Here is a 27,914-nt window from a genome sequence, read left to right on the forward strand (position 1 = left end):
AGCTCTTCGATTTTTTTCTTTTTTTTAAAAAAAAACTCATTCAAATTATTTAGAACACAATTCTTATATCTAGTACAACTTAACTTCTTTGTTCGGAATTATTAACTTTGTGTTATAATTAGCAATGACTAAGGTCTAAGGACAATAATCCGTGATAAAAATATTTCATTGTAACTTTTCATTCTATTATGTAATTTCTTTTTGGCTAATTGGAATTTTTATTCTTTGACATGTACTAAATTATGTCTTTTGAATTTTTAAAGTTTGGCTAATTAGAATTTTTATTCCTTAAACTTTGACATGTACTAAATCATGTCTTTTGAATTTTTAAAGGTTGTTAAAAATGCTTACTGAATTATTAAGATTGTTTAATTTAAGGATTTTTATTTAATTTTAGTAAAAAAAAGCCTAATATGGAGGAAAGTTCAGGGAGCAGTAGTAGGCATGATTTGGTAGATATTAAAGTATGGTTTAGTACATATAACCACTAAAATAGTAAAATTGAATGAAATTAGACAAAAGTCTTTAAATCTAATAATTTCAATAGTTTAGGGAAAATTTTTAACGATTAGAAAAGTTCAAGGGGCATCATTTGGTACTTGTCAAAATTCGGGAGGTAAAAATTATAATTAGCCTTTTCTTTTCAAGTATTTCGATCATAAATAGATATTTTTTCCCATTTTCTTTGGATTAAACTTAAGATTTTAATTGGTTTTTAAAACAAAAAGGAGGCCAAGCTCTCTTTGATAGGGTTTCTCCTATCCTCCTCATTGTTTCTTCTAGGGTTTTTGAATCTCCCATGGGCGTCGTTGACCAGATATGGGTTGGCACCTGGAAGCCTTGTCTCTGGCTCTATCCGAGCAAAGGCAAAGGTTCTCGCAGGTGGGTTTTGGTGATGATTGGCTTGCGTAAGTGTTGGGCCTCGTTCCTCGGGGTCAGCTCCATCGTAACTAGCTTTTCAAGCGAGTGGTTATGGATCTTGGTGGCTAAGCGTCTCTGGTGAGATCTCTCACACCTTTTGCTGGGGGTTGCGGTTGGAGTTGTCCTCTTAGGCTGGGAGACAAAAACGACACTGGGCTTCTTGTGGCTCTACTTCTTTCATTTTTGGGATGGTGTTTGCGAAGGCCCTTTTCAGGCGTGAGTTGGGTTGTGGAGTAGTTGCGGTTGGAATTGTCCTCTTGGGTCGCGAGACAACAACAACATTAGGCTTCTTGTGGCTCTCCTTCTCTCATTTTTGGGGATGGTGTTTTACGAAGGCCCTTTTCAGGCGTGAGTTGGACTGTGGAGTGGTTGCTCTTCCATTTTCGGCGTGTGCCCTTGGGTTTTACCCAAATATGTTTCCCTTTTTTTTTTAATAACCAAACATGTTTCCCTTGTCTCATCACATTCACCGTTCAAAACCACAATGAGAGGTTGAGTGTGAACTTTTCTCATCAGAAGATGGTAGCGCTTTTCTGCTTTTGGTCTGCTTGTTTTGGGCTTACGTATTGCCTCCTTTGCGTTAGGGGATGACCTTTGAAGTTGTTCTATTTTATGTTTTTATTTAGTTAGTTTTTTTAAAAAAATTTAGTATTATGCACCTTATGTCCTTAGTGGCGTTGGCATTATGCTTTTTTTGGGGAGGTTGTTCCTCTAGATGCTCCTGAATGAGCTTGGAGCTTATTGTTCTTTTCTTTATCGGTGTAGTTGGCCGACAATTTATTTATTTTCTAGTGAGATTGTGTGAGTTTTTTGCTAGACATGTAGCGCTCTCGTCTTTTATTTGACTTTGAATAAGTTTTTCTGCACAAAAACTAAAATTTAATTTGTAGCTCATTGTAGTGTTAGAGTCTTGATTTTTTAAGAGGCTAATTGTATTTTCAAAAATAAATAGCATATTAATATCTTACAAAAAAATATAGTAATATTATTTTTAAAACTTTTGAAAATTTAAACTGAAAAATATATTTTTTATATAAAATAAAATTTGCAGCGAAAGTTTTCATTTTTATTAATATATTTTTTTGTTGAAGATAATTTGAAGGGAAATCTAATAAGTAGTTTTGATTGCATTTAGATCACTAAGCAATATTTCTTTTCTTTTTCTTTTTTTTTTTACAGCAAAAGTCAATAAATAAATAATTTGAAAATTTAAAAAAGAAAAACATATTTAAAAACTTTCTACCAATTACAAATATTTTTTAATTTATTAACTAGCTTGGAATTCTTTTAAATAATTTATTCTATTTGGTCAAATTTAGCTGTGAGTATCTCTATATTAAGTACTTAATAGTAATAATTAATTCCGGCTCAATCAATAATAACTTTTCAAAATTTTATTTTTTCACTATAAGAAATAAGAAGTAGAGAAACTATTTCCTACCAATTAGCAAATGGTCTCTACTTAAAGAGTATAAAAAGTTCATTTAAAATTTAGACAATGAGTCACAAAATAAACTTAAGCCAATTAGTTTGTAAACAATAAATAGTATCAATCATTGTGATAATTGGAATTGTAATTTGATTGATATGGTGTTTTCTATTGAAAAAGCGAACCAAATCTTGTGTATTCCTTGTTCGATGTATTTTGAGGATAAATTCATTTGGTATTACAATGCTTCTAGTACTTATATAATTAAAAGTGGCTATTAAAATACTATTTTCTTATAAGAAATGGGGCGATTTGCTTCCTCAAAATGATCCTTGTCTTCGTGAAGATTATTTAGGCTCTTAAAATAATTTCTAAAATCAATATATTTATGTGGAAAGCGCATTTGAATTGGATTCATATTGTGCCTAATTTGACCTCACGTAAAGTTCCTACGGGTCAAGGGTATTTGATATGTGGCTTGGGTGAAGAAACAATTTTCATGGCCTTTAAGGCGGTTTTAGTATTAAATCTATCATATCTTGTGTTTCTTTTATATATCTACTGAAGTATCGATCTGATACGAATTTTATATTTTCATTTGCAAGAAACATTTTGCATAAGGATGAGTTGTGTTTGTTGTTGATTTTTCTTTGGAGTTTTGAGGTATCGTCAGAATTAATGGGTTCATGGCCAGGAGTTGTTGGATGATGAGGGAGTCATTGGCTGGACTTGTGACTTCCATGTTTGGTACACGGAAGTTGATTTCATGGTGGGAAAGTTGAAGGTCCGATCAGGGTCTCTTCCTTCGACGATGAAGGTAGATAAGGGACCTCCTGCAATTACTAGCTACAAATTGAATGTGGACATTGGTTTGAGTGGGGTCGAGAGGATTTATGGGTGTTGTCAGTGAGTATTGTATCTTCTGCCTCTCATTTTGTTAGTTCTCCTTCACCGCCAATTGTAGAAGCCTTAGCTATGCTTCAAGGATTAATGTTCTACTTTGAGTTTAGATTTTTTAATGCTTTAGTGGAATCTGACTCAATTAGTAAAGTAATTAGTAATGAGTGGAGTAACGTTCTTATATATGGTTAAATATTTTTATATTTAATCTATGTGAAATTATATTGTCCAATAAACATGATTTTTATGGATACTTTTTTCATTTGTAATTATGTCGATGTTGTTGGTTTTAAGCATTGTAATTGCCTTGACAATACTATAGCTCATGATTTTGCGAAATTTGCTCCATCTTTGAATCATGTTATGATTTGGTGGTCTAGTCTTCTGAATTTTTTATAAATCTTAGACTGTTGTTTGGTTATTTGCCATTTTTAATAAGAATTTCACTATTCTCCCAAAAAAAAAAAAAAAACTTAATCAATCAGTAAGGTATATTTTTACTCAAAAATAATTATAATAAGTGAATTTAATATATTTTTTTGTGGCTTCTACCAAAAAAAATTTCTGGCAAAAATATTAGTAATTTTTTTTTTTCATAAAAAAAAGTTTAATTTAATTTTAAAGATGACATCACCTAAGGAAAAAATAAAAAGGGGAAATTTTACAATAAACCCGTTAAAATAAGTATATTGATGCAACCTCTAACTGTTTCGGTATCTATAATAATTTTTTAGTCTAAATTGTTTTACAGTCGTATACGTTATAGTTATTTAAGACATCCTGTAAAATTTTAAGAAATTCAAAAAAATTTAACACGTCAAAAACAGTATTCAAAAAATCTATTGCACGCGTGATTTTTTTTATTTTATATATGTGTAAAATAGACAATTTAAAACATTAATTTCTATACTGTAAATAATTTAAATTTTTCAAAAATTTACAAAATGTCTTAAAAACTATAAATTACACAATTATGAAAAAAATTGAAACTGAAAAATTCTTATAAATAGTTAAATACTAAAATAGTTAAGGGAAGTATACTCATGTATTGTAAAAATACACCAATAGAAAGACTAGCCAAATAAAAATGACCGGACTTGGCATAAATATATGGCAGAGGATGCGACGACGTCGTTACGTATCTCAAAACAAAATTGTAAAAGAAGTGCAACAGTTGAGAGTTGAGAGCCGCCTAACATAGGATTAGGGAATTTTATCAAACCTCAAACATGGCGACGGTACCTGAGCCTCCTTCCACCACCACTGCTTTGCCGGAGAAAAGACACCGTTCGATATTCGAACTGGATACCAACTTCTTCAATTCCTGCATCCTCCTTCCGACTCCACACTCATTAACTCCTTTATTTACTGAGACCTCCAATAATTTCAATCTCCAAGCCATTGACGAGGCTGAGGAGGAGAATCGATCTCGAAACACCATCATATCAACTAGGTGGACCTGCAACACCTGCAAAACTGAGTTTGAGTCCCTCAAAGATCAACGTTCGCACTTCAAATCGGATATTCATCGATTCAATGTATTTCAACTCCCTAAACTTCTCCGTTATTTTTAGTTTAACAAAGCAACGTTTATTTATATTGGTGGAATTAGTCTGAAATTATTGGCACATTGTTATATCAGTAGAATTCTATGCATTTTCATTTCTCTTTAGGCTCTATTTCTTAATAATTCAAAAAAAGAAAAAAGGAACTCAAATTGATGTGCAATCAGTGCGTTTTATTGGATTACCCCCCTGTTATGCAGTGTATAGTTTATATATTTACGTATATTTTGCAATTGTAATAAGTGCTGAGTTAGCTGAAATTATTTGCACATTGTTCTGTCAGCATAATTCTATGCATTTTCACTTCTGTTTTTTTTCTTCTCTATTTCTCCATATTTCAAAGTTGATGTATATTTTGCAATTGTAATAGGTGCTGAGTTAGCTGGTAATAACATATTCGATTGTTGGCAGTTTTCCAATTAGTCTAAAAATTCTAACTTTACACCAATTTTCCATATGAGCAGTGCGTTTTAGTGAGTTTTCGTGTGAAATTCGATACTATATTCTTGTAGGTTAAGCTGAGCTTAGCTGGAAAGAACACTGTGAAAGAGGATGATTTTGAGGAGTTAACACCTGATTCATTTAAAGACTATGATATATCTAGTATATCAGGGTCAGAGGATGAGACTGAGAAGGACATCCATCATCGGAGGGGCTTTGTTTCTGAGAATCTTAAGCAGAAGTTGTTTATACAGCTGCAAACGGGGGAGCGAGTTTCAGTGTGGAGGAGCTTAATCATGAATGAATCTGAAGATATTCTCTTTGAGAGTGATAATATAGGATGTTCAGATAATGTGGGGAATGGGATGGTGCCATGTCTTAAGGAGAAAGATGTGATAGAGAGACTGAAAAATGTGGTCTATGAGCCGAGAGAAAAGACTCATTTCAGGATCGTGCTGCTGGCTAGTGGTGGGCACTTCGCTGGTTGTGTCTTTGATGGTAATTTGGTTGTGGCTCATAAAACATTTCACAGGTTGGTTAACATTTTAAGCTTTGTTTACATTGTCCTAATTGATTCTTCTCTATAGTCAATAGCTATAACAAAAACTGTGAGGTATAAGCTTCATCTGTCTTTCATAACATGATCCGATCGAGCACCTTGTTTGGTCGAGGACTCTAAATATGTAACTGCAGTTTCTGTCAATATTTTTGTATTGAAATGTCATGGCAAGTGCATGAAAAACCTCGTTGAGTTATTTTCACAACATTATTATGATCCAGTTAAGCACCTTGTTTGATCTAGGACTCTAATTTTTTTTATAAAATATACACATTTCTGCAGCATATTTTCTCATTTGAAGGTTTTAAGTGTATGGAAAACCTTATTGAATTATTTTCCTTGTCATTTGTAGATATGTTGTGAGAGGCAAGGCTGGAAAGAAACAATCATCAAAAGATGCAAGTGGCAGGGCTGCACATTCTGCTGGAGCATCCCTTCGTAGATATAATGAACTTGCTTTGAAAAAAGTATGGTAGCGTTAATATTATGTCATGGACACATGATAATCATTTAATGTTGTATCTACAGAAGCATTGACTTTTTCATTGGTTTTTTACCCCCAGTATTTTATACAGTTGTGCTCATGAGGAAATTAGGGTTGCCTTTATCTAATGAAATTTGTAAACTATTTTTGAATTGATTTTGTTTAAGTTACTGATTTACATATTATTACCTATTTTAGGAAATTCAAGAACTATTTGCTACTTGGAAGCCTTATTTTGATGCTTCCTCCTGTGTTTTCATATATGCCCCTTCTAGCAATCGTCAGCTTCTTTTCAATGGGGAAAAGCCGTACTTTAGTAATCAACATTGTTCTGTACGAAATGTTCCATTGACTGTTCGAAGGCCTACGTTCAAGGAGGCCCGACGATTATATGATCAGTTGACTCAAGTAGCTCATGAAGTAGATGAGAAGGAAATTGCGTCAAACACTGCAAATTTCATTAGTGATTCACTGTCTAGTAAATGTACTGTTGGCAATGATAGCTTAAGATTGGGCGAAGAGGTCCTAGTTAAAAGCTCTGATTGTGCTGACTATACTGAACCTGAAGCACGACCGCTTAATCAAAGTCTTGATGAAGCATCTGCATTAAGTTTGAGTGAAAACGATGATATAGGCACATCAACACCTTTGCATGAAGCAGCGCTGTCTAGTAATGCCGAGAAGGTTTCAGAACTCTTAGAACAGGGTCTAGATCCTTGTATCAGAGACGAAAGAGGACGGACTCCCTACATGCTTGCGAATGAGAAGGAAGTACGAAATGTATTCAGACGATTCATGGCCTCTAACCTTGATAAGTGGGATTGGCATGCTGCTAAGGTGCCTAGTGCGTTGACAAAAGAGATGGAGGAATCTCAAGCAACCAAGCAGGTATTTTGTTTACATTAGTTAGCTAGGTCATATTTCTTAACATGTACTCATTTTGTGATTTTAAGTGTTGTTGTGGTTCAGACATGGTTTAAATTCCCTATGTTTCTTTGTTATAGCTCAACCATTAGTTCTGAGTAATCTTTCTCTTACTGTTTTAGTTGATTTGATGAACTACAAAATTCTTTTTGTTGCTGATTTTATTGTCATATTTGATGATTGTGTGATGTTTTAAACTCAAAGAATTGATTGCTTACATTCTTTAATGGTTTTTCAGGCGGAAAAAGATGCAAAAAGGAAAGCAAGAGCAAAAGAATTGAAGAAGCTACGTAAAGCTAAGGAAAAGAAAGCTCAGGTTCATTTCACTGTAATCATTTATGTATCAGAATTATTTGTTAAAGATCTATTATAAGTAGTGTTCTTGGATAGTTCTAATTAAATCCATACCCAACCCCATTAATCAGCTACTGTATCCGGCAGTCAGTCAATCATTTATGCAGTCTATGTTGATTTGCAGGCTGAGGCTGAAGCTGTATCCCTGAATGCCTCAAAAGTTTCTCAAGCTCAGGGAGCCTCTTCCTCATCAGTCAAACGACAGACTCAACCTACTTCAGTTTCACGGATTTCGAAAGAGGTTAAGTTTAAATCTTTGAAGGAATGCATCCATAAATTCTTCTCGCAACTTATTTAGTGTTGAAAGCCGTTGAGATATTTTTTACTAGCTCCATTTATAATTGTTATTTACATTGGACGAAAATGCTGTGTAATTTTCCTCGATTCTCTCTTTTAATTCCAATCTTTGTACACCATACATAAATAAGTTTCAAAATTCACCAGCAATGCTTAAATTTAACGTCTTAATTTGTTGGGGTTTCTGTTTCCAGGAGGAACTAAAAAGGGCACAGGCTGCTGAGAGGGAAAAGAGAGCAGTTGCTGCGGAGAGGAGAATGGCTGCAGCAGCAGCAGCAGCAGTTAATGGTCAAGGCAATGATAGCACAACGACCAAAAGTGGGCTAGCTGGTGATATAAATTGCTCCTGTTGTAGTGTGTCATTGGCTGGTAAAGTTCCTTTTCATCGGTACAATTACAAATACTGCAGTACCTCATGCATGCATGTTCATAAAGAGATCCTTGAGGATGGGTAGGTTGCCCCATTCCCAATCTGCTGAGATTGAGTGATTGTTCTGATGTTATTAATTTAAAGATTTTGTATTGTCTAGGCCTTGTACATTTTACAATAGATACTTGAAAAATTATTACATTCTCAATTTTGTGTTTTGATTCCTTGGGAAAGAGAAAAAAAAGTTTGCTGGATTTTACCAATTATTCTTTTTACATATAAATAAAGAAAAATATGTACCATTATTAGACACTTTAAAGATACTTTTTGGCGACCAGGTTTCTATCTATTTTAATAGGAGTGTCATAAGAGTAAGGATTACAAGTGGAATTCATGTGTGAAACAAACAAGTGTAAAGAAAGTGGTAAAGAGACTCCAATTCCACGAACCAAAACAAGGAATAAGAGATGTGTTAGGTAAGATTTTATAATAGGATTGCTATTTATACTGATGATTAAGTTATATTATCTGAGACTTCATATTTAATTATAATAATTACAATAATGGTAATAATAATAGTGGCATGATAACTTATGACTAATGTTTTTTTAACTTTTTATATTATATATAATAATTTGGGTTATTCAAAGGTAGGGCTGTGAAAAATTTGTGTTTTAACCTTTTATTATGTTTGTGATTTAAAAAAAAACCTTTTATTATATCATATTGTATATTCATGCAGTGTTAATTTTTGACTTTTTTTTTATGATAAAACCTTCTCATTTATTTATATATATTTATAGGACTTATTTATATGTTTATTTTAATATAGTGTAGCACGTATGGTATGATGTACTATTATTGGTGTTATTTAATATGAAATCATAGTTATTTTACTATAATAATAATTATAGAAAATTGTTAATCATTTATAAAGTGTTATTTTATAATGAAATGTTAAACACCCTGTAAAATATTATATTGTTATTAGTTGAATTAAGTATTGGATTTCACATAATTTAACTTAAAATTATTATAAAATATCGTTAACGGTTCGTACCATGATACTAGGCACCAATGATAGTAAACTATTATTGCAATGTTCTATCTTAGAGGGTGTCTATTAGCATGCTCTTTTAACATATGTAGTATTATAGTGCAAATTTTTGCTTAAAAGTACGAGTACAGTCTCATAAATGTTTGATATGTAGACCCAGTTATCGTGTGAAAAATGGTGACGTGCTAGCATAAAGTTCCAGGAGAGCTAACCTCGCACGACATAAAGTTGCGAGGATCAAAACAGGGTGTAGTCGCATACTATGCTCAAGATAGTCATGGAAAAAAGTAGGATTAAGAAAAATTAACATTAGTCGCGCATATATCAATTACATGCAATAACTAAGTGCATCTTTCCTGTAATTATATATAAAAATTGCATCTTTTTATACGTCTTGTGCGAAAGACAAATACACAACAACTCATCATGAATTTGTAGGTTCTGTTGTCAGTACATAAATTATTAGTTACATGATCAGAGTAATCGTAAGCGTTCTACCTATAAGATAGCCCCGAGATTATCTTTGGTCCAAATACCTTATACACAAATAAACATCGAAGAGCCTGGGAGCTTGTATGTTTGGAAGATGAACGGACGATATACGACTTCCCAAGTTGCAACGTTAACACAATTAATGTAATTAATGTAATAATGGACCTAATTGACCGGTTATGTAATCCAAAGAGATATCTACTTTCTATATAAATGGGTGATCCAAACCGAATAAAAGACCGAAAAATATTCTTTTTATGGTAGACTAAACAAACCAAGTTCTTTCAAAATTCAAAATTCTTTCAAAAATATTGGCACATTGTTGGGGCGGATGTGACTTCTTGTGTTCAGAATTTTTTCTTGAATGAGGAGATGCAGGAAGGTTTGAATGATACTAACATTGTCTTGATCCCAAAGAAGAAGAAGCCTGATGAAATGAGTGAGTTACGGCCTATATCTTTATGTAATGTAGTTGCAAAAATCATTACTAAAGTATTGGCTAATAGACTGAAAAGTTTACTCTCTGGGATTATTTCTTTGAACCAAAGTGCTTTTATTCCTGGAAGACTGATCACTGATAACATCATGGTGTCTTATGAGATTCTTCATTATCTCAAGCGTAAGCAGAGTGGGAAGGATGGTTGTATGGCTTTGAAACTTGATCTTAGTAAAGCCTATGATAGAGTGGATTGGCATTTCTTAAGAGCTATGTTGTCTCGGTTGGGGTTTAGTGATAAATGGGTTCGGTTAGTTCATGGCTGTCTTTCTTCGGTTCGGTACAATATTGTGAGTAGTGGCTATACTTTGGGTCCGATCATTCCTAGTAGGGGGCTTCGACAAGGTGACCCAATTTCTCCCTACTTGTTTCTCGTTTGTGCGGAAGGGTTGTCAGCTCTCATAAGACGATACGAGGAAAGGAAGCTTTTTCATGGATGCAAAGTGGCCAATGGTGCCCCTATAGTGTCTCACATGCTCTTCGCAGATGATTGCTTTCTTTATTGCAAGGCTACTGAAAGAGAGGTTGCTAATGTTCAGCAATTGCTCCAAACGTTTGCCAATGCTTCGGGGCAGAGAGTTAACTTTGGGAAGTCTTCAGTCTTTTTCAGTACTAATACGACACATCACATGAAAGAGACAATATGCAACCGCTTGAGCATTAGAGAGGCTGAAGAAAATAGCAAGTATTTGGGGCTTCCTAGTTCAATAGGAAGGAATAAAACTGCGGCTTTTAGCTTTGTGGTGGAAAAGGTTCAGAAAAGAATTCAAACTTGGGATAATAAGTTTCTTTCTAGAGCCGGCAAGGAGGTCCTTATTAAAGCGGTAGTTCAAGCATTGCCAGCCTACACAATGAATTTGTTCCTTCTTCCTGTGGGCATTTGTCAACAAATTGAGAGTGCCATTAGTAGATTTTGGTGGAAGTCTAATAGCTCGAAAGGCATTCATTGGTTAAGTTGGGACAAGCTTAAGGCACACAAGGTTCATGGAGGTATGGGGTTTCGCGATATTCGGGATTTTAATGTCTCATTACTTGCGAAACAATGGTGGCGGCTGTTGTCTTGTGAGGAATCTCTAGCTACGAAAGTTTTTAAAGCTAGATATTTCCCCTCTGGTTCATTCCTTACTGCTACTATAGGAAGTAACCCAAGTTACATATGGCGTAGTGTGTTGGAAGCCCAGGCTTTGGTTCGATCTGGCGCAAGGCGATTGATTGGTGATGGTACTCGAGTTAGCATTCTAAATGACCCATGGCTTATGGATGATATTAATCCTTACATTGAGACTGCTAGTCCGTGTCTCCATGGGGAAATGGTGAGTTCTCTAATGCACATTGACAAGCTGGAATGGGATCAGGAGGTGCTCACGGATGTATTAAATGAACGGGACAAAAGGTTGGTTTGGCGTATTCCTATCTCGGCTTCTGTTAGGGAGGCGGATTGGTATTGGCTAAAGGATGACAAAGGCATGTTCTCCGTCAAGAGCGCGTATAGACTGCAACAAGGAATTAATGGTAATAATTTTGACATTGTTGCTACTGATTTTTGGAAGAAGTTATGGGCGATTAAAGTACCTCCGAAGGTGCTTAATTTTCTTTGGAGAGCAAGTGCGAATTGCCTTCCAACTAAGTTTCTCTTGGCCTCTAAACATGTGCAAGTCGGTATGCTCTGTCCTCTTTGTAATGCTGCCCCTGAAACTATATTACATGTGCTGGTGCGGTGTAGTTTTACACGCTCCTGCTGGCGGCAGACCCGTGTTCAGGCCGTAGCACCTGATGCAATGGTGTTTCGGAGTTGGTTAGTTGAAGGTTTGGCTATTTGGAGTGAAGCTGAGTGTCTCGAAGCAGCTATGACTCTTTGGGCGGTGTGGAAGGTTCGTAATGAGGTTGTTTGGAATGCTATTTCTCCTTCAAGTGAAGAGGTAATTCACGTGGCTAAAGTGAATTTTTCGGACTGGTGCAATGCACAACAGTTCGAAAAAGAAACTCTTCCTGTGCAATCAAGGGTGTTGTGTGACAAATGGTATCCTCCAAATTTTCCTTACATCAAAGTAAATGTTGATGGCGCTTTGTTCACTCCCGAAGCTCGGTTTGGCATGGGTTTAGTGGCTCGTTGTGCGGCTGGGATGGTGCTGCAAGCAAAAACAGTGTTAAAGACTAGTCTTTTGCAGCCTCATGAGGTGGAAGCTCTAGGATTTAAGGAAGCTTTGAGTTGGATAAAGTCCAATGGTTGGGTGGGGGTCATTCTGGAATCTGATTGTTTGAGAGTGATTAGCGATATTCAAAGCAATAAAAATATGGTCTCTCCTTATGGCCATATTATTTTAGAATGTAAGGCGTTATGCGCCGAGATTGGTAATATCTCTTTGAGTTTTGTTAAGCGATCTGCTAATAGGGTTGCGCACCAGCTGGCGCGATCCTCTCTTTCTGAGGCTGATCGTATTTTTACTAGTTTGTCTTTACCTTTTGTAATTTCATCTTTGGTTTTGAATGATTTGAAGTAATAAAGTTCCTACTTTTGCTCAAAAAAACAAACCAAGTTCTAACTAAATCACTATTGTACTTTACTATCTCATTTATATTGTGTTTTATTTGCATACTCACATATATTTTCTTGAATACTAGTGAATACTCATAATTCTTTAAAATTATATTTTTTGTTTACTTCGAATACTTAGGGTTTAATTGGTTTGTGATTTAAAAATTGTGTTTTTTAAAAATGTGTTTTGGAAACAAAAATTTAAATTTTGTAAGTGAAAATTTGTTTTTAAATATGTGATTGATTGTAGTGTGATTTAATGTTTTTGAGTTTTAAAAAAGTGAATATGTGATTGGTTGGGAATCTCAAAATAAAAAAGTAAGAGAATAATTAGAGAGTTTTTGAATTCAATGATTTGAAAACACAAAAAACATAAAAATGGTGTTTTCATTTTTTAGCCTAAAATTCAAAATAGTATTCAAATTTTGTTTTTAAAAATACTCAATCAATCAAGAATTCTTATGTGGACCCCACCATTTTAATTTTCAAAAACATAAAATAGTTTTCAAATCCTAAACCAATCACACCTTATATTTTCTGGTGTTGTCTAGTTTCCTCAGAGAATATGGACAACAACGACAGTATCAACAACAACATGTAGTAAACTCACAACAAGTTCTTTTAACCTATGTTATTCAAGCAAGTAAATTAAAAAAGAAATGTCCACTATACAACCCTAATAATATTCACAAAATATGAGGTACAACCGAAAAAGGCAGAACTTCGTGGAAGGTTCTAAAATCGTCGACAAATAAAAGAGCCCCCAATTTTTTTTTAAAGAAAAATAAATCATTAGTATTACAATATCGCAAAGATTTGAAACCCTTTTCCTCCACCAGTTCGCAGCACGAGTATTTACTACATACAAAAATCCGAAAGGATTCGCAGTTGCCTTGAAAATGGTTAGTGTTTTGTGCTTCACTGTACTCAAGATTCAAGAACTAAGCTTCATATTCTTTCTTCTTTTTGTTTTTGATATTAAGCAAACGGGTTTTGCAGTCAGTGACGTTGCATACAAATCTGGGTGACATCAAGTGCGAGATCTTCTGCGACGAGGTTCCGAAATCCGCCGAGGTAATTAATCACTACAATCACCTTCTTCATTGCTTCTGTTTACCGTCGTTGCCCCAAACATCATTTTCCATACACAAACCAGATCATTCTGTTCATACGACATTTTCTTTCAGCATTTAAGGTCTCTTTTTATTTTTTCCCTAACATAAGGCGAATTTGGATACTTCATTTGGTTACAAATTTCAACTAACTTAGTTATGCTTGTTTTGAATTGAGAATTAATAAAGTGAATTTTGCAAGAAATAGTAGTGTTTATGTACTGATATTGTTAATAATTAGAAGAATTACTTTATTTTGGGGGGTGAAATATGATGATGTTGTATATGTAAAATGCAGAACTTTTTGGCGTTATGTGGCAGTGGTTATTATGATGGGACCATATTCCATAGAAATATTAAAGGGTTTATGATACAAGGTGGAGATCCAACAGGGACTGGTAAAGGAGGAACTAGCATTTGGGGAAAGAAGTTCAATGATGAGATAAGGGAGTCCCTCAAGGTATTAATTTTATGGTTCTAACATTTCTTTTAGTTTTTTCCCACAAAATGTTTTCTATTGCCTAATACATTTTGTTGGGAATTTTATTTGTTGATTTTTCTTATCAAGTAAAAATGATTATAAACTTGTATCAGTAATGCTAATCGCTCAAATTTAAAATTCAAGGTGTCAAAACAAGGATATGGTTTGGTATGTAGCTGTTCTATATATTACTTTCATTTCATCTGAAGTAAATATCTATGTAGTTTCATCTTAAAAGTGAAGACTTTTAATTAACAACTGAATAGTTTATCTTATAAGATCACGAGAGTTACCTGGAGTGTTCAGCTTTATGGTTGAGTGATTAGGCTATGAGGTTTGGGATTTGATTCCACTTAAATACCCACCTTGCAATTTGCTAGAGTTTTCTGGCTCTAAAGACTGTAGTCTGTAGAGGTGTAGGGCTGACAAGGACCAAAATATTAGACATTTAAACAATGATTTACTTGCTTAGTTATCAAACCTGTCATTGCAGCTTTATTTATACCTTGGATTTTACAATTTTGAGTGAAAATAATAGGAAAAATATTGAAAAAAATGTTCTCAAATTTGATTTGCATATTTATAATTGTTCTAAATTTTATAAAATTATACTATGCTATAATAGAATCCTTCAGAATCCTTTTTCTGTTTTCTTCTTAAAATACAAGGTCCAAATAAGGCCTACAAAGCTTAATATTCATATTTTCATCTTAATTGCCACTCTGTTGAGACTTGAAGTACCTGAGTTTTAAGACATCCTTGTAGTTGTATCACATAATTTAACTCTTTGTATTCTACTTGTATTTTGCTCTCACAGCACAATGCAAGGGGGATGCTATCAATGGCAAACAGTGGACCCAATACTAATGGCAGCCAGTTCTTCATAACTTTTGCGAAGCAGCCCCATCTGAATGGGTTATACACTGTGTTTGGCAAAGTAATTCATGGCTTTGAAGTTCTGGACCTTATGGAAAAGGTCTGGTCTTGTTTTTATTCCTTTAGCCTGTTCCTTTTTGTATCTAACATCTATTTCTTTATTATTCATTTTTGGCTTATGTTGGTGTTAATAGTATTAAGTGGGTGTTTTGGATTTGGTGCAGACTCCTATAGGACCTGGAGATCGACCCCTTGCAGAGATACGGCTCAATCGAGTTACTATACATGCTAACCCTCTTGCTGGTTAAGTCTGGATTCTTCACCGACCTGTTGGCATTACATTTGCCGGTTAAGTCTTGATTCCTTACCGACCAGTTGAAATTACTATACTTTGTAGGGCTATATGTTTTGATAACTATAGAGGAGTAATGAGTGATGAGCGTCACTCATTTGTCATAACTAGCGGAACTTGTATTTGATACTAGTAATACAACTTCGAAGCTAATATTCTAACAGATTCTTTGGAATTTTCACTATTTTTCCTCCTATTTCCAGACGGCCAGACCCTCGGTAGTCACTACAATTGTCGTCACATACTGAAAACAAAATGCACTATTTGTATCATGTGTTACCTTTCACATCTAGTTCCCGAAAAGAACCCCCACTTGGCGAGGAACTAAGATAGTATATTATGAATCCCAGGCTCGGTAGCCAACAATATGGGATTGTCTAAACTAATATCAAAGTGGTGTACTACTCATCCTTGTTTTGGTTTTTTAAGTTTAAGGGACATGAATTTTCATGTGAATCACCAATATTAGGAACTTTTCATGTGAATCTTCAATATAATGGGATTTTGACAATGTAATACAATATGAAATTTAGTTTCCAACATAAGGATTTCTATGAGATTTTTTTTGATTATGTATAAAAAGACCTCATATTCCCATAATAATGTATACAGATTTTTTAAGCCATATATTTTTAATTAAAATGTTCATTAAAATATTTTATACTACTTTCAGGGTAGTTATGGATTTACATTAATTTTGTTAATATATATTTTTTTGCAAGAAAATATTGTTAACATTTAAAGTTATATTTGTTATATGATATATTTTTTAAAAAATATTTAAGATGGTTTTTATTTGAACGTTAATCTGCTTTCATCCTTCTTCATTTTTTATTTTCCATAAGGGTTTATATAACTATATGATGTTTTGTTTCTTCATCTTTAGTTTAGTAGCAGGTTCTCAATTTTGTTTGATTTTATTGGTTTTACTTTCAAGTCACAATACAAGCTTTTGGAGTTTACTTAGGATTTGGTTAGTGATTAGTTTAGATTAAGGGCCCGTTTGGCACAGCTTTTGGAAAAGCTAAAAGCTGCTTTTCAAAAAAGCTGTGACAAAAAGGTGTTTGGTAAACAGTTAAAAAACAGCTTATTGAAGAATTTATGGAAAAGCTACAGCTAAAAGCTAAAGCTGGTACAACTTAACTTTTAGAAAAAGCTGTTTTGATTAGAAGACTTTATAATAAATTATTTTTACTAAAAATTTATTTAATTATTTATTATATATTATAAAAAAATAAAAATATTTTTAAATGAAAAAAATATTTAAAAATAATTAATATTTAAATTTCTAATTTTTTATTTTATTTTAAGAAATATTTTATATTTATATTTTTATTATTAACAAACAATATCAATTTATGTTTAACTACAATTTTATCTTTTACAAGTGATAAAAATACAATTTAAAAATATTAAATATTATTTTTATCAAATGCATATAAATTTATACTATAAAAAAATAATTAAAAATATATAAAAAATAAAAATTTTATATAACATAGATTTTTTTATATATTTGTGATTATAATTAACTAGATTAAAATATTATCGTTATTATAATAGAATCTTAACAAGTCGCAGCACTTTAAAAATTATAATTTACCAAACACTTAGCTTAGCTTTTTTCCACAGCTCTGCTACAGCTGCTTTTTCTCGCAGCACAGCTACAGCTGCTTTTTCCCACAGCACAGCTGTGCCAAACTGAGTCACTTGAACTTAAAACCGTTTTTATGATTTGGTATTACAATTAATTTTACCAAAATCTAAAAATGTGTGATATTTTTATGGTAATCATTCTGTAGACCAATATAATATCTTAATAAGATATGCACTATAAATAAAAAAAAAAAAAATTGAGATTTTTTAGTTAGAAAAAATCTCTCTTTATATAATGATCAATGTATTGTCTTTCAGCGATCAAATTTTTTATTATATTAAAAAAAATTGCTCAATAAAATACAAAAATATGGAAAAAAAATCCTATAATTAAAATTAAAATTAAAATCTGAAGAATACCAGAATTGTGTATTTTGGGCCTCAATGTAGAGCCCACAGTTTATGAAAAAAAAAATATAGAGCCCACAGTCCACTAACCAAGGCCTGACGTGGTTTTCGATCACATTCACAAGAGAGAAGAAAGTCAAGTTAGTTTTTGTTTAGGTGGGTAAATTAGGGTTTCAAAACACCCGCCAGAACTCCTCTTCCTTCCTTCAATGGCTGCCGTGGTTCACGAAGACAACCCAGAGGATAAATCGGCCCCTTCACCTCTTCAAAAGCTCAGCTTAACTCCAAAACCTTACCCAACTGATTCCCCAACCTCCAAGGATGTCATAGTTTCTGTTGCCTCCAACTTATCAACTCAGCCTCTCCAGAACCACGGTCCTCACGTATGGGGCGTCTTAACGGCTATTTCCGGCAATGCCCGTAAAAGGAATCAGGTTTATCTCTATTTCATCTTTTTTAATTAAAAAAAATGATATTTATTTTGTTCCATGTACTTGGTTGTTGAACATGCACCAATGAATTTGAAGTTGCACATTGTTAAGCTTAAGATAATTGGTGATTTTGCTTCAAATTACAATTCACTTCATGAACATGCATTGGAAATTCGAGCTACCAACTTCCACAGTACTTACTTATTTGATTAATTATTGAATTAGTTGAAAAAGTGATGAACTTGACCCTATTTTGTATCAAATAAAATTTAAAGCAGGGCATAAATATGATTTTGACTGCTGATGAGCATTGCATTGGTAGAGTGGTAGACGATACTCGATTCCAGATCGATTCGAATGCGGTTAGTGCGAAACATTGCAAAATTTATAGGAAGAAGGTCGACATTGAGGAGGAGAAACAGACGTCCCTGTGTAAAACTAATGTCTTCTTGAAAGATTCAAGGTTGTGTATTGTATTCTTTTTAGTGAATATTCAGTTTTCTACCCCTCTTTTTTTATCGATTTATTGATTATTTTCTTGGAGACTCTGCAGCACCAATGGGACACATATCAACTGGAAGAAATTGAAAAAGAAAGGCCCTGAAGCTCAAGTTCATCATGGAGATATTATTTCGTTCGCGGCTCCTCCTGAGCATGGTAATAATAAAAAAATTAATTTTTAAACCCAAAAAAGAAAATAATAGTAAAAATAATTTGTTATTTAAATATCTTTTTTATAATATATATCTTTTCTTCTTTTTTTTTTTCTTAAGGATATATCTTTCCCTTTTTAAATGCAATTTTGAGATTTTTCCTAATCCTAATCATATTACAATTTTACTTTTTTTTGACAAACCTAATGAATGTAATCATATTACGATTAGGACATTTTCGGCTCTATAAATAACTCCTATAGCAACTTCCACCATAATCAACAATAGAGCGATAAAAACTTTTAAGCAAGGCCATCTACATTATTACCATTATAAATCTATATTTAACTATATAGTACTCTACTAGTGAAGAAAAAAGTCATTAAGGTACTCTTCTTTTTACTTTTAATCTCTAATATGATTTTCATTCATTACGTTTTATTATTGAATCAAACTTTTCTCCTTTTAGGCAAATAATGTAGTTTAGAAAAAGAGTATATAAAAAATACATACACTCTCAGATTAATTTACACATTTTACATATATTATGATATGATATGTATTTAATCTCTTATAATAAAAATGTATGTGACACACTTAATTTAATCTCAAATGTAACTATATTTTAAGGAAATTTATATTTACCAATATTTTTTTTAGGAAATTTATGACACTAACATAAAATTGTCAATTGCGAGAAATCCAAAATTAGAATATTAATCACATCTGATATTGCTTGGCATTTATTTAATAAATTAAAATTATTCAAATATATAGTTTGGTTAGATTTTATAAACACATATTTCTCCCTTCATTTCTATTTGTGTTCTTGCATGTTTTATCAGTTTTGTGCTAAGAAAAGATAGCATAGTAACAAGAACAACTTTACACTAATTTACCATTCCAATTATCTTAAACTTAATTAATAATGTTAATCTCAGGCACGAAACTGATCAGTGGTGGGCAGTAGCAATTTGGTTTTAAAGATTTGCATGAAATGGAGGGAGGCTATCACAAAGCAGATAAGACAGAATTTTCAGAATGCTGGAAAATCTCTTGGAGAACTCCCTATATTATGCGTCTTTCACTCACTGCCGGAATTGGAGGACTTCTTTTTGGATATGACACTGGTAAGTGGACTGGATCCCTCCTAATTAATAACAATGCATGTTCTTGTCAACAATTTTGTATAGAATAACTATTTACATAATTTAGTAACAATGTATACATATGAGTGTTCCTAACCTTTGCATTGTGAATAATTATTCAGGTAAATATATTCTAAAATGAGGTTTTAATTGATTCTTTGTATTGTGGGGATGTTGCAGGAGTGATTTCTGGGGCTCTCCTTTATATTAGAGAGGAATTTGTAGAAGTAGATAAGAAAGCATGGTTGCAGGTGAGCTTAATTTCTCAACAGAGTAGTGCATTATCTTCTCTCCTAATTATGCTTAGCTCAATTTGTGATTATATTTTCATTTGGTATTTGCAGGAGACTATAGTGAGTATGGCTGTTGCAGGAGCTATACTTGGTGCTGCAGTCGGTGGTTGGATCAGTGATTGTTTTGGTCGTAAAAAGGTACTTTTGCTTGCTGATATAGTGTTCTTTGGTGGTGCAATTGTTATGGCAGTAGCTCCTGCACCGTGGGTGCTTATTATAGGTAGAATTTTAGTTGGCCTTGGAGTTGGAATGGCTTCCATGGCTGCACCGCTATACATCTCAGAAAGTTCACCTACTAGAATTAGAGGAGCACTCGTGAGTTCAAACGCATTGTTGATTACAGGTGGACAATTCCTGTCCTACTTGATCAACCTAGCTTTTACAAAGGTATGTCTATATATTTAAGCTTTTAACAGTCTTTTGCAAAGAGAATATTCAACTAGGCTTATTAAACTTTTAACTCATCATTTTCTATTTTAGGTTCCTGGAACCTGGCGTTGGATGCTTGGTATTGCAGGACTTCCAGCTTTGATTCAGTTCATTCTCATGTTGTCTCTTCCAGAGTCCCCAAGATGGCTCTTCAGACAGGTAACAGGCTCACCTATAGTTGTTTGATTAATGCTATGGTTTAAGTCACAATCAATTCATATTATTTTTATACAAACATAATTCTAACTTGTGCAAGTTTTCTTTTAATCAGAACAAGATAGATGAGGCCAAGTCTATATTAGAGAAGATCTTTCCTGCTGATGAAGTTGAAAATGAGATGAAGGCCTTGAAGGATTCTGTTGAGGCAGAAAAAGCTATTGAAGGAGAACTCGGTGATGGATTTCTTCCAAAACTGAAGAGTGCTCTTCGAAGTAAAGTAGTCCGTAGAGCACTTCTTGCAGGCATTACTGTACAACTCATCCAACAATTCGTAGGCATTAACACTGTCTTATATTACAGTCCTACAATTGTTCAATTTGCTGGATTTGCCTCCAGACAAACTGCTTTAGCACTTTCCTTGGTAACTTCTGGTCTTAATTTTGTTGGCTCCATCATAAGTATGGGCTTTGTGGACAAGTATGGAAGGAGAAAGTTCATGCTTGTGTCTCTTGTCGGTATCATTGCGTGCCTTGTGGCCTTAGGAGTAGTGTTTTTCCAGGCTGCTGCAACTGCTCCTGCGGTTAGCAACTTGGAAACCATGCACTTCGGTGGAAACACCACATGCCCAGCTTACCTCTCAGCCCCTAAATCTCAACCATGGAACTGTATGTCATGTTTGAAAGCACCAGACTGTGCCTTCTGTGCCAGCAGTGGAAATGGGGTAAGTTTTAATTTTGAACGTCTCTTAATTTATTTTGTAGCTAATTTATGTTCAAAGTAAACTCACTTCTGTTTTGTTTTTTGGTTTGTCGTGAACAGCTTCATCCTGGAGCTTGTTTGGCTGTGAGTAATGATATTAGAAGCACATGTCGCATGGAAAAGAGAACATGGTACACAGAAGGTTGTCCAAGCAAGTTTGGATTCTTAGCAGTAGCATTTCTAGGCCTCTATATTATATGCTATTCACCTGGGATGGGTAGTGTTCCATGGCTAGTAAACTCAGAGATATATCCTCTAAAATACAGAGGGATTGGTGGAGGTATTGCTGCAGTATGTAATTGGTCGGCTAATCTGTTAGTTAGCGAAACCTTTCTAACTCTTACTAATGCTTTGGGTTCCGCTTGGACTTTTATTCTATTTGCGGGATTATCTTTCATTGGCTTCATTGCCATTTACTTTGTTGTTCCTGAGACCAAGGGACTTTCATTTGAGGAGGTTGAGAAAATGCTTGAGAAGGGATTCAAACCAAAGGGGATTTATTTCAAGGGGATCAAAGATGAGATTAATGAGGAGAATGTGTCTCCTTCTTCTGTCTAGAATGTCTTCGTAACACAATTTTTCATTGTATATTTAGTCTTTTAGTGTGTAGTTTAGATTTTTGGGTTTAGTATTGTTTCATATTTTTAGAGCATCTCCAATAGAGTAAGGTTATAAATGTAGTGTATATGTATTTTTTAGTCTATGCTCATAAAATTAAACACCAATAATAATGTATAATGTGTTCCAAATTATTAAATTTAACACATGCTAAAAGTTGTGTCAAATTTGACACAATATAGCATGTATCAAATTTTACAACACAATAAGTATATTTTTTTTTATTTACTCATTTGTAACTAATAAGGCCCCGTTCGGTAACCATTTTAAAAGTGATTTTTTGTTTTTAAAATTAGAAATATGGAAATAGATTTATAAATTATGTTCGGTAGGTGATTTCTGTTTTCTATTTTTTTAATTTGAAATCAAAATTAATTAAATTTTAAAAACACAAATTTTATGTTTTCAAAAATTTTTACAAACAATTTTTCTCCATTCTCCTGCTCTCTCGTCTTTCTTGCTCTCCATCCATTTCTGAGTTCTTCATCCATGGCTTTCACTCTAATTTCTTCTGGTAAGGTTTTGCTCTCATTAATCTCTCTCCTCTCGCTGTCCCTGTCTCTAAGGTTTATTTTTGTCTTTCAGATCTGAGAACGAAGAACAAGAGATTTGGTTCTAAGAACTGAAGATTTTCTGCTATTGATATTTATATTTATGATCTTTTAATTTGTCTTTGATGTGTTTGTGTTCAATCCCTTGTATTTTTGTAATTTTGAGATTTTCACTTGAGTTTGAGGATAATCTCTGCTCACTCTCTTTATTCTCTTTTGTATGACTTCTCGTTGATGGGTTTTCACTGTGGTGGACCCTGTTCTACTACTGTTAATACATTTGTGAAGCTCATTAAAACTCGTTTGTTACCTAGATTTAATATAAAATTGTATTTAAGTCTGCCCAACCAATCAAATTTCCATGAGTTTGCGTTTTGAATTTTTGTAAAGTTGATCATTATGAGTCTTTAGAATCATTTCCAAGTATGATTTTTATGATGACTAGATTTTCCCATATAAATTGTTTTCTGTAGTATCTAGCCATATTGATTATGTTTCTTGCTTAGTGTTATGTGGTGAGTTTAGTTTCAAGAGAAAAATATCATAGTGTGGTAATAATTCGATTTAGTGGTGGTTTTTTTAATTCTATCATTTTTTTTCCATAGCCCTTTGAGGGCATCTCTTTGAATTGGCTCTTTAACATAATCTGATTTTTTCTTGAGAAATTTCTCTGACTTTGGTTGCCTCTCAAGTAAAACATTCATGAAACTTCCAATTGGATAATTTGACCAAAAGAGAACCGATTCAATCCAACGATGTAGTCTTCTTTTCAGGATTCATTTCCTTCTGATAGATATTTTTCAGATTAAAATATTGTTACCAATTATATTTCCATTTTATTAGAACCAATGTTCATTATATCAGTTTTTTTAGAACACTTTATATGTTATGTATGTATATATCTCACTGACATAAGACAAAATTTGGACTCATGAATGGAGGCATGTTCTCGGTATGTAGTGATTCATTTGTTAGTGTATTTTATACATTGGCTAACCATGAGTGATAACAATAAGATGATTATGATGTAAACTGAATCTCCTTATGAATAGTTCTTTCATGATGTTTGTCTTAAGGTAGCTTCCTTAGGTAAGAGTATTTTAATAATAATAATAATATTGAAAATGATATATCTTATTATCATATTATGAATTTAGTTTAGATTGCATAGTTTTAACTAGTGTATTTCTCTTATATATATAGGCAAACTAGCTAGATCGAAACCTGACATTGTTGAATATAGAATCACATCATGCTTTTTAAAGGCGTCTAACCAATTGAAATGCAAGCTTAAATTAATAAGTACTATTAAATCATCTACTTTTTGGTTCTTTCTTGTCCAAGAACTTTTCAGTAAGTGGGGATGAGATTATTACAGAATCTGTGCTTTTAGGGGAGTTTAATTTCCTGTGCTTTCAGAAAAACCTCTTTGTACATTTTCACATATTATATTTCATAGAACAATTTACTGAACTAAGAGAATAGAAGACAATTCTATTTATGTTTGTAATATTATTCTTTAATTCTGTATATTTTATTCATGAAATTGATCATGCAGGATAGTTCCAAATTTAGCAATTAGCATGATAGTGTCAAGAGATAACAACAAAGTTCGCATTCTTCGAATACTCATAAAATGCTGTACTAATTGACTAATTCTCCATCATGACATTCATTAATAAAAGGCATGTATCCCTAAGTGACAAGTTGTTATTTGATTGACATGTCTAGGTTTTGATTCGACTCACTTAAGAAAAAAATGATGATATGTTTAATGCTATGTTCTTCACTGTAGTTTGATTGTTTCATTGTGCTTTGTTTTTTCCCTTTTAATTGTTTCATTGTGCTTTGTTTTTTCCCTTTTAAAGTATATTTTAATGATGATATGTTTAATGCTGTACTAATTTCTTTTTTAAAAAGCTAATAATAGTGTTTAGTGGGATGGGAATGCATCACTAGTGAAAATTTTGTGGCCATGATCTATTCAAGCTTTAAACAATTAATAAAATTTAAATAAAATACATAACTTGACCTTTAGTTATTACTTATTAGTAATTAATAAAATATATTGTGATTGCATGTTGTGGGATTCACAATTTTATAAGGACGAATGCAGAAAAAGATATATATTTTGATGGAGATGAAGACATTCCCGAAGTACAAGATACTACTATACAAAGCACCCACGAAACTTTGAATGATAGTGTTGAGTTTAGCATTTCAAGAGATCAAATTCGTGAAATGGCTAATGTCCGTGATGAAATTGCTGATCATATATGGAGAGCAAATCGACGATGAAGATAATGAGTGAAGTTTATTAATAATTAAAACTTTTTAAATATTTTGTTTCAAGATTGAATTATTATTAGTTCATATTTTATTATGATTTTGTCAGTTTTGTGTTATAAATAATGAGTTTCGTGATTCAAATTACTTGAATTTTTTTAAAATGCTAATGAGTATTTTTTATTTAATTTTTTATAATTATATATTTATTAAAATTTAAAATAAATGATATTCATAATTTTTTTAATTAAAAAAAGAAAAAAAAATCAAAATTTATGTTTTTTGTTTTTAAAATTAAAAAATAAAAATAGTTACAGAACACATTTTTGTTTTTTGTTTTTAAAAACAGAAAACAAAAGTGATTACAGAACACACTTTTATTTTCTGTTTTTAAAATTTGAAAACAAAAGTGGTTGTAGAACGCATTTTTGTTTTTCAAAAACAAAATTTTAAAAACCAAAAATCTACTTTTATTTTTCTGTTTTTAAAATTAAAAAGCAAAAGTATTACCAAACGCAACCTAAGTTTTTGTACTTTTATTTATATATTTAATATTTTTTTTATTCACTTTCAATAAAAATTTAATATTTTTATTGATTTTTTTTACAATTTTTTGTTAAAATAAGAGTAAATTGTGTTTTGTAAAAATTATTGATTAGACCTTCTATTTTGTTAATAACAAATTAGATCTTGTATTTTTTAAAATAGTACTAAATAGTATTATGAACTGATTTTTTGTCAAAGTAAAAACTAATAATAGGCGGATCTAGAGATGTTATTACAAAATTGATTTCGTTTTTTGTATCTGCTCATGTTAGGAATAATCTTCAAGTTGATTATATTAAAAAAATTATTTAAAATTGAGCTTAAGGTCCTATTTGTACCTTTTTAAAAAATACAATGTCTAAATTATAATTTAACAAAAAGATGATCCAATCAATAACTTTTGTAAAACACAATATTTGAAAGGTTTGGATTATATAAACAAATATTCTTGTTCTATCATGCTACTACTTCGCCTACGACTTTGGTATTAAGAGGTTTGTATGATAAAAATAAATTTTTTGGTTCTATGAAGTCTTCGAAAGAAAAAGACTCTTTTGTGTGAAAGAATATTTTGTGGGGTAAATAATTATTTGGCGAGGGGTCATCTCGAAAGTGGGAGATAAGAACGATATTGCTATTTATGAAGATGCTTGAATTCTGTTGTGTGCTTGTTCTTTGGTGTTGTCACCTAACATCCTCAAGGTAGGTAGTGTGGTGGCGCAGTTGAGGTTTGCCTTGGGGGGTGGTGGGGAGTTGATTCATGGGTAGAGGTGGTAATTCATGTTCATGGGTCGTGAAGCAAATGCTAATTTGTTTATTAACTATGTCAAAAATTAAAACTAAAACACAACTCATTTAAAAGAGGTATATAAAAAATTATGCTTAATTTTAATAAACTTATTAACATGTTTACAACAAGATTAACATGTTTATATCCTATTTAACTAAAAAAAATTATAATTTACATGTAATAAATATAAAATTTAAGAGTGTACATTTTACATAAATTTCTATTGTGTCACTTTCGAGTTAAGTGTGTCAACTCAAAAATGATCCGTTTAATAAAAGAGTTAGTCGTGTCAACGCAAAAAACGACCCAAATTTGTTTATCTCATGCGAGTTTCAAGTCATGTTATCGTGTATGACCCAAATTGTTATCGAGTTTAATTAAAATCTAATATGTAATTTATATTGAAGTTTGATTGTTACTACAAAAGTTTTCACTTGATATCCCTCATCTCCATTACAACCACCAACCGATATTCACTACAACCACTTTACAATGCAGTAATCATTTAAACTTTACAATGCACATCAACATCATTCAAGACTAATATAAGCAACAACAACAATATAATAAAGTGTTACGTGGCTTACGACAGAGCAAATAAAAATGTCATCATGAGGAATTGAAAATATTTGATAAATAAATTGGCAGCTAATATAGCAAGGAAGGAAGTTAACAAATACGACATATTCTTCCCACCACACTAATTCGAAGTCCACACTACTAGTACCCATTTAGCATGAAAAAAAAATCGAGAAATCAGCAAGCTTAGTATATTGATACTTTAGAATGACCCCATTATAAAATTGACCTCTTACCTATCAAATCCTTTGCGAATCGATAGCCTTGAGGACTCATTTGACGAAAGCATCCTTTTGCAAATCAAGAACCAATTCTGTTGGAATTGAGGAGAATGCTTCACAGGATAAGTAAAACTTTAAAATAGGCAAATTTATGTTGAATTAAGAAAATTAAAAAGTACTAAACAGGTTACACCACAAAAATCTAAACTTGATGCAAAACCCATACCAAAGAAATTAAAAATACAAACAAAATATATATATATAAAAAAATATATAAATCTTCTTACCACCTTCATCTTCATCCGAGGAGCTTGCAGCTCGGCGGAGCAACATAGGAAAATCAAGAAAGGAGAAGAGAGCGAGAGAAGGAGGCCAGAACGGAGGAGATCGAGAACGAGAGTGGGAGGAACAAGTAAATGAGAGTACTCCTACCTCAATAGGGTTAGGGTTTGGGGCAGACAGAGAGAGAGAGAGAGTTGCAATTGGGGTAGAATGAGGTGGTGCGGTCAGCGTTAATGGGGATTGGGGTTAGGGCAGAGAGAGAGAGAGAAGAGAGGTTCTGATTCGAAATGGGGCTCGATCGAAATGAGGAACCTTATTTTGATTTGGGGATTTTTAATATAAGACTCTTTTAACTTCGAGTATAAATAGAAGCCAACCAATTTTGCTTCAAATTCTACCCGACGCAAAATGTCTATGTATAATTTTATTTTATTTTTTAAAAAAATATATAACCTTTTGCTTCAGTTTTTGTTTTAGTGTTGGAGATACCACCGACGTTAATTAATTATTATTTACGAC

At 32.6% G+C, this 27,914-nt stretch overlaps 3 protein-coding genes across 5 annotated transcripts; all 3 read left to right on the forward strand.

The window, feature by feature from the left end:
- The first annotated feature begins 4,294 nt into the window (after nt 1-4,294).
- Nucleotides 4,295-8,507, forward strand: LOC115706366 (uncharacterized). 2 transcript variants are annotated; one of them, XM_030633985.2, is made up of 7 exons: nt 4,295-4,788; nt 5,328-5,788; nt 6,168-6,282; nt 6,498-7,187; nt 7,462-7,539; nt 7,702-7,818; nt 8,069-8,507. In XM_030633985.2, exons 1-7 carry the CDS (start codon nt 4,480-4,482, stop codon nt 8,327-8,329), a joined length of 2,031 nt encoding a protein of 676 aa, XP_030489845.2. In that variant the 5' UTR covers nt 4,295-4,479; the 3' UTR covers nt 8,330-8,507. The 2 variants fall into 2 exon arrangements, 1 of the variants encoding a protein (XP_030489845.2); XR_009685630.1 differs by having other exon boundaries at nt 4,356-4,788; nt 7,685-7,818; nt 8,069-8,138.
- A 5,025-nt stretch (nt 8,508-13,532) lies between these two features.
- Nucleotides 13,533-16,271, forward strand: LOC115706367 (peptidyl-prolyl cis-trans isomerase CYP18-1). Its single transcript, XM_030633986.2, has 5 exons — nt 13,533-13,727; nt 13,825-13,899; nt 14,236-14,397; nt 15,236-15,394; nt 15,519-16,271. Exons 1-5 carry the CDS (start codon nt 13,725-13,727, stop codon nt 15,600-15,602), a joined length of 483 nt encoding a protein of 160 aa, XP_030489846.1. The 5' UTR covers nt 13,533-13,724; the 3' UTR covers nt 15,603-16,271.
- Nucleotides 16,272-17,729: 1,458 nt separating this feature from the next.
- LOC115707663 (inositol transporter 4-like) lies at nt 17,730-22,372 on the forward strand. 2 transcript variants are annotated; one of them, XM_061108310.1, is made up of 9 exons: nt 17,730-18,084; nt 18,357-18,544; nt 18,635-18,738; nt 19,676-19,864; nt 20,063-20,133; nt 20,227-20,562; nt 20,656-20,763; nt 20,876-21,484; nt 21,583-22,372. In XM_061108310.1, the coding sequence occupies exons 4-9, from the start codon at nt 19,732-19,734 to the stop codon at nt 22,078-22,080; spliced, it is 1,755 nt and encodes a 584-aa protein (XP_060964293.1). In that variant the 5' UTR covers nt 17,730-18,084; nt 18,357-18,544; nt 18,635-18,738; nt 19,676-19,731; the 3' UTR covers nt 22,081-22,372. The 2 variants fall into 2 exon arrangements, with proteins under 2 accessions (XP_060964293.1, XP_060964292.1); XM_061108309.1 differs by having other exon boundaries at nt 18,360-18,544.
- Nucleotides 22,373-27,914: the final 5,542 nt, after the last annotated feature.

The sequence above is a fragment of the Cannabis sativa genome, chromosome 1, assembly GCF_029168945.1.
Source record: "Cannabis sativa cultivar Pink pepper isolate KNU-18-1 chromosome 1, ASM2916894v1, whole genome shotgun sequence".
In the NCBI taxonomy this organism is placed as follows: Eukaryota; Viridiplantae; Streptophyta; class Magnoliopsida; order Rosales; family Cannabaceae; genus Cannabis; species Cannabis sativa.